Here is a 6,806-nt window from a genome sequence, read left to right as displayed (position 1 = left end):
CCCGTCTGGGCCTCCCAAAGTGCTGGGATTAAAGGCTTGAGCCAAGGAATTTTTATGTTACGTATTTTTACTAATACAAATTTTAGATGAGCTCTAATTTCTTCTATAAGCAAAGTAAACAATTTAGAAAATATTTTATTTTGGGGAAAAACATGAGTAATAATTACTCCATTTTTCTTCATCCCCATAACCATTTCCCTTCATCCCCATAACCATTTCCCATCACCTATTTCGTTTTTGCAAATATTTCTGATTCCTAATATAATTCCTGAAGACACCTTTTAGTCACTCCAGTTATCATCCCTTTGGGAAATTGTTACTCACACTCTGACAGCTTTTTGCAGATTCCCACTCTCAAACCTTGATTCAAACAGTAGAGTATTATCTTCTGGTCCTTGCAATGTGACAGCAAGTTCCTTGATAATTCCTTGTTTGCCTCCCACTCTGGAACTGGTGAAATAGGAACCTTCTGTAGGCACTGCAGAGAAAAGAGACATATTTAGATTAGGTTCTACTCAGAATCCACTCATTCAGCAAATACTTACTGAGCCCCTCTAAGTGGTCAACACTATTCTAGACCAACAACAACGAAATTTCTAATTTTCAACTATCTTTGCAAAGACTTTTAATCTTCTTTTTTTTTTTTTTTTTGAGACAGAGTCTCACTCTGTCACCCAGGCTGGAGTGCAGTGGCGCAATCTTGGCTCACTGTAAGCTCCGCCTCCCGGGTTCATGCCATTCTCCTGCCTCAGCCTCCCAAGCAGCTGGGACTACACCCGTCCACCACCACGCCCGGCTAATTTTTTGTATTTTTGGTAGAGACGGGGTTTCACTGTGTTAGCAAGGGCGGTCTCGATCTCCTGATCTCGTGATCCACCCACCTCGGCCTCCCAAAGTGTTGGGATTACAGGCGTGAGCCACTGCACCTGGCTATTGAACATCAATTTTGTTTTTAAATGAATTATGCTTTTGGTATCATATCCAGAATCTACTGCCACATCCAAGGTCATGAAGATTTATTCCTGTGTTTTCTTTGTTTGAGCAGGGTCTCACTCTATCACCCAGGCTGGAGTGCAGTGGCATGAATCACAGTTCACTGCAGCCTCTACCTTTCGTGCTCAAGTGATCCTCCCACCTCAGCCTCCTGAGTAGCTGGGACCACAAGAATGCGCCACCACACCCAACTAATTGTTTAATTTTTTTGTAGAGATGAGGTCTCACTATGTCACCCAGGCTGTTCTTGAGCTCCAGGGCCCAAGCGATCCTCCTTCTTCAGTCTCCCAAAGTGCTGAGTTTACAGGTATGAGCCATTGCATCCCGCAGATCCCTGTTTCTTTCCTCCCTCCCTCTCTCCCTCCCTTCTTTCCTTCCTTCCTTTTTCTGACAGGGTCTTGCTCTGTCACCCAGGCTGGAGTGCAGTGGCACAATCATATCTCACGGCAGCCTCAAACATCTGAGTTCAAGTGAACCTCCTGCCTCAGCCTCCTGAGTAGCCTGGACTACAGGCATGTAGCACCCTGCCCGGCTCCTTTAAGATTTTTTTTTTTTTTTGAGACGGAGTCTCGCTGTGTTGCCCAGGCTGGAGTGCAGTGGTGCGATCTCGGCTCACTGCAAGCTCCGCCTCCCGGGTTCACGCCATTCTCCCGCCTCAGCCTCCGAGTAGCTGGGACTACAGGAGCCCGCCACCATGCCTGGCTAATTTTTTGTATTTTTAGTAGAGACGGGGTTTCACCGTGTTAGCCAGGATGGTCTTGATCTCCTGACCTCTTGATCCGCCCGCCTCGGCCTCCCAAAGTGCTGGGATTACAGGCATGAGCCACCGCGCCCGGCCCTGTTTTAAGATTTTTATAGTTTCAGTACTTATCTATAGGCCATGGATCCATTTTGGATTAAGTTTTAAACATGGTATGAAGTAGGGATTCAATTTCATTCTTTTGAGTGTGGCTATACAGTCATCCCAACACCATTTGTTAACAGAGACCATTCTTTCCCCACTGAACAGTCTTAGCACCCTTGTCAAAAATGAATTTACCAAAAATACTTGAGTTTATTTTTGGACTCTCAGTTCTATTTTAGTGATCTATATGCCTACCCTGTGTCAGGATTATACTGTTTTGATTACTGTATGTTCACAGTGTTTTGAAATCAAGAAATGTGAGTCTTCCAATTTTGTACTTCTTTTTCTGTATTGGCTATTCAGGGCCCTTTACAATTTCATATAAATTTGAGGATTATCTTTTCAATTTCTGCATAAAAGCCCTTTGAAGTTTCCAGATCCTAGAGGGAATGTGTTCAGTCTTTCCCCACTGAATATGTTATTCTTGTCATGTGTGGGTCACCAGGTGTCTTCTCCGTTCCATTATATCAGTGGTCAGCCAGTGACCTGACAGAGATTTCTTAAACAACCAGGGCTTGGCGAGGTATAATGGCTCATGCCTGTAATCCCAGCACTTTGGGAGGCTGAGGCAAGAGCACTGCTTGGGCTCAGAAGTTTGAGACGAGCCTGGGCAACATGGCAAAATGTTGTGTGATATACCCTGTACAAAAAATAAAAAAGTTAGCTGGGTGGTGGTGTGCACCTGTAGTCCCAGCTACTCGGGAGGCTGAGGCGGCAGGATTGCTTAAGCTGAGAGGTAGAGGCTGGAGTGATCTGTGATTTTTCCACTGCACTCCAGCTTGGGTGACAAAGTGAGATCCTCTCATTCATTCATTCAGTCATTCACTCACTCACTCCCAAGCCAAAAAGAAAAAAAACCAAGCACAATACTTTCCTAGTCTGGGCAGACTGGCTTTGAGGTGAGGCTCTCCTCAACACTAAGTCAGGCTGCTAAAAACTCGATGTTAGCCTTCATCCCCCTTTAGTTGCAGAAAGCCCAACTACCAACCAGAGATGCAAGCCTAGGATCCTCTCAGGTTTTTTCTGAACATGAATCCAGCCCAAGCCATGTATACTGCATTCTCCAGTATATGTGGAGGCCCTTCCAAGTGCTCATCTCCCCAAGAATCTTTCTCCTCAGCTTCTTTCCCAGGCTTTTGAGCCTATCTGCTCCTTGACTATTTGCTATCCCTTGCCCCAGGTGGCTATGAGCAGTGTATGTCTTTAAATACTTTTGATAGATGTAGATGGCACCTGGAAAAACTGCTTTAGCCTGAGGGGGGCAGTAACAAAAGTCAGTCTTTCCTTTGGCTCCTCAAGGAATTGTGAGAAAGGTAAAAAGCAGTCATAACCAGTTTGAGAATAAGGTCTACGTTGTCCTCCTCCCCTCTTCCACTTCCAATACCAGCATTCCACATCAGGATTGCGGGCTGCTATCCTCATGACCTCTGCTAGGCAGGGGAATGGGGAATAGTAAGTGGGTAAACAAAAATGGCAAAACAGGCCGGGTGTGGTGGCTCATGACTGTAATCCCAGCACTTTGGGAGGCTGAGGCAGGTGGATCACTTGAAGTCAGGAATTCAAGACCAGCCTGGCCAACATGGTGAAACCTTGTCTCTACCAAAAAGATAAAAAAATTAGCCAGGTGTTGTGGTGGGTGCCTGTAATCCCAGCTACTCAGGAGGCTGAGGCAGGAGAATTGCTTCAACCCAGGAGGCAGAGGTTGCAGTGAGCCGAGACTGTGCCACTGCACTCCAGCCTGGGCAACAGACTAAGACTCTGTCTCAAAAAAAAAAAACAAAACAAAACACAAAACCAAAAAAACAAAACCAAAAAAGCCACAACAAAGGCTGGGCATGGTGGTTCATGCCTGTAATCCCAGCACTTTGGGAGGCTGAGGTGGGTGGATCACCTGAGGTCAGGAGTTTGAGACCAGCCTGGCCGATATGGTGAAATGCTGTCTCTCTACTAAAAATGCAAAAATTAGCCAGGTGTGATGGTAGGCACCTGTAATTCTAGCTACTTGGGAGGCTGAGGCAGGAGAATCGCTTGAACCTGGGAAGTAGAGATTGCAGTGAGCTGAATGAAACATACCACTGCACTCCAGCCTGGGTGATGAGACTGAAACTCTGTCTCAAAAAAAAAAAAAAAAAAAAAGAGTCGAGGGGAACGGGACCTGTAATCCTTGCACTTTGGGAGGTTGAAGTGGGTGGATTGCTTGAGCACAGGAGTTTGAGACTGGCCTCCTAGGCAATGGCGAAACCCTGTCTCTACTAATCATACAAAAAATTAGCTGAGCAGGGTGGTACATGACTGTAGCCCCAGCTACTCAGGAGGCTAAGGTTGGGCAATTCACTTGAGCCTGTGAGGTGGAAGATACAATGAGCCATGTTCATCTCACTGCACTCCAGCCTAGGCGATAGAGGAAGATTCTAAAATTTTTTTAAATGAGTTGGGAAACATTTTTTCCTCTGGTTTTCAGAGTTGGTGAAATATTGGTATTATTTCATCTTTAAATGTTTGACAGAATTCAAACAAACCAGCCAGGTGCGGTGGGTCACGCCTGTAATCTTAGCCCTGTGGGAGGCGGAGGCAGGTGGATCACTTGAGGCTGGAAGTTGGAGACCAGCCTGGCCAATATGGTGAAACTCCGTCTGTACTAAAAATACGAAAAAAAAAAAAATTAGCTGGGGCATGGTGGTGCACACCTGTAATCCCAGCTACTCTGGAGGCTGAGGAACAAAAATCGCTTGACCCCAGAAGGTGGAGGTTGCAGTGAGCCGAGATCCTACCATGAATCCCAGCCTGGGTGACAGAGTAAGTGAGGCTCTGTCTCAAAAAAAAAAAAAGAATTCAAACAAACCTTGTCAAGTAAGTCATTTGAGCCTGGGTCTTTTTTTTTTTTTTTGAGATGGTGTCTTGCTCTGTTGCCCAGGCTGGAGTGCAGTGGTGCGATCTCAGCTCACTGCAACCTCCACCTCCCTGGTTCAAGCAATTCTCCTGCCTCAGCCTCCCGAGTAGCTGGGACTACAGGTGCACAATACCATACCAGGATACTTTCTTTGTATTTTTGGTAGAGAGACAGGGTTTCACCACGTAGGCCAGGCTGGTCTCAAACTCTAGACCTCAGCTGATCCACCTGCCTCGGCCTCCCAAAGTGCTGGGATTACAGGCGTGAGCCACCGTGCCCAGCCACATTCTTATTTTTATTACTACTTTCCTTCTGCTTGCTTTGGGTTTAGTTGGCTCTTATTTTTCCAGTTTACTAAGGTAGAAGCTTAGGTAATTGATAAGAAGCCTTTTTTGTTTTGAAATACAGGCACTTAAAGCCATAAATACCCATAAATATCCCTGGCATTGGTTCATTTTGTTTTTGCATCCTATAACTGTTGATATGTTGTGGTTTTATTTTCACAACATTCAAAATATTTTTGAAGTCTACTTGTGATTTCTTTAACCCACAGGTTATTTAGAAAGATGTTATTCAATTTCCACATATTTGTGGATATCTCATATTTCATTCTGTTGTTGATTTCTAATTCAATTTTACTATGGTCAGAGAATGTACTTTGTATTATTTTAATCCTTTTACATGTATAAAAACTTGCTTTATGGCCTAGCATATAGTTTATCCTGGGGAATCTAACAGGTACCCTTAAAAAGAATGTGTATGACTTCAGTAGGGATGGCGAAAACAAAAAGAAGGAGTATTTTATTGTTGTTAGGTATGATGTTCTGCATATTTCTACAAAAGACATATATTCAACCCCTAGAAAACTCAACACGGGAAACTGCATTACTAAATGACAGTCATATGCACACAGAACAAAGTACTCATTAAAGTACACATAGGAGGTGAAGAAAAGAAGAGTAATCTCCCCAAAGATGATCCAACATCTGATTTTCAGGAAGGAGAATAACAAGAGAGAAGCTGCTATTGGACTTAGAACTATTAAAAAGAATGTACTTTGATTTTAGAAAATTATCGAAACTGTACATCAGGCTGCTTATGACTCCTCCTCCAGGCTCCCACTCAGGTTGGCCTGGAAAAGAGTTTACCACTAAACTATGGATTTTTAAAATCACTTTTATTATTGAACATATGTTTATTATAACTTTGTCATGATTAACCATTCACTGTTCAGTGTAATGACAATACCTGAATCTAATTGATAGACAACTGTTCCTTTTTTCTCTCCTACAATCTCTGGTACCTTTTCATTTCCTTTAGGTTGATAGAAATATTCTGGTTGAGGTGGAGCCCACTCTGAAAGAAGACATTTTAAAAAGTACAAAATAAGAAATAATGTAAGTGGCACTATCAGAACTAATATAAAATAATAATAATAATTTTTTTCAAATGGCTAGTTTGGTTGAATCAAACCAAATTCCCACCCTAAATTTCCTGCTTGTTTATAAAATAATTATATCTTGTTTCTTTCCATAAAGACTTATGAGGACACTTTTAACAAAGAGCATATAAAATGAAATAATAAACTATCCATAGAAGACCTAAAAATAAGTCAGAAAGGTCAATATAGCTGCTGCAACAGCGCTTCAAAATTTGGCCCTGACTTACCTTAATGTCAGCAAAATATGGTCATTAACATAACTTTTTTTTATTACCATAAAGGACTAAGTCTATCAATTGTTTCAGAGGAAGCAAGCCTTTTTCTTTTCTTTCTTTTTATTTTCTTGAGACAGAGTCTCGCTCTATTGCCCAGGCTGGAGTGCAATGGTGCGATCTCAGCTCACTGCAACCTCAGCCTCTCGGGTTCAAGCGATTCTCCCACCTCAGCCCCTGAGTAGGTGGGATTACAGGCATGTGCCACCAGGCCCGGCTAATTTTGTATTTTTTAGTAGAGATGGGGTTTCTCCATGTTGGTCAGGATGGTCTCAAACTCCTGACCTCAGGTGATCCGCCCACCTC

General features: G+C 43.3%; 1 protein-coding gene across 5 annotated transcripts in view; it reads right to left on the bottom strand.

The window, feature by feature from the left end:
* Positions 1-6,806, bottom strand: part of AGBL2 (ATP/GTP binding protein like 2) — a 77,946-nt gene that overhangs the window by 57,335 nt on the left and 13,805 nt on the right. For 4 of the 5 annotated variants that reach the window (XM_026454098.1, XM_026454097.1, XM_026454100.1 and 1 more), the window contains 2 exons: positions 6,036-6,143; positions 325-478 (listed from right to left, as the gene is read on the bottom strand). In XM_026454098.1, the coding sequence (XP_026309883.1) occupies positions 325-478; positions 6,036-6,143 (262 nt within the window). The remainder of the gene's footprint in view (positions 1-324; positions 479-6,035; positions 6,144-6,806) is intronic. The other variant, XM_026454099.1, reaches the window with a different exon arrangement.

This window comes from Piliocolobus tephrosceles, chromosome 13 (assembly GCF_002776525.5).
Source record: "Piliocolobus tephrosceles isolate RC106 chromosome 13, ASM277652v3, whole genome shotgun sequence".
Classification (NCBI taxonomy): Eukaryota; Metazoa; Chordata; class Mammalia; order Primates; family Cercopithecidae; genus Piliocolobus; species Piliocolobus tephrosceles.
The sequence above is the reverse complement of the archived record's forward strand: the minus strand, read 5'-3'. Positions and strand labels throughout refer to the sequence as shown.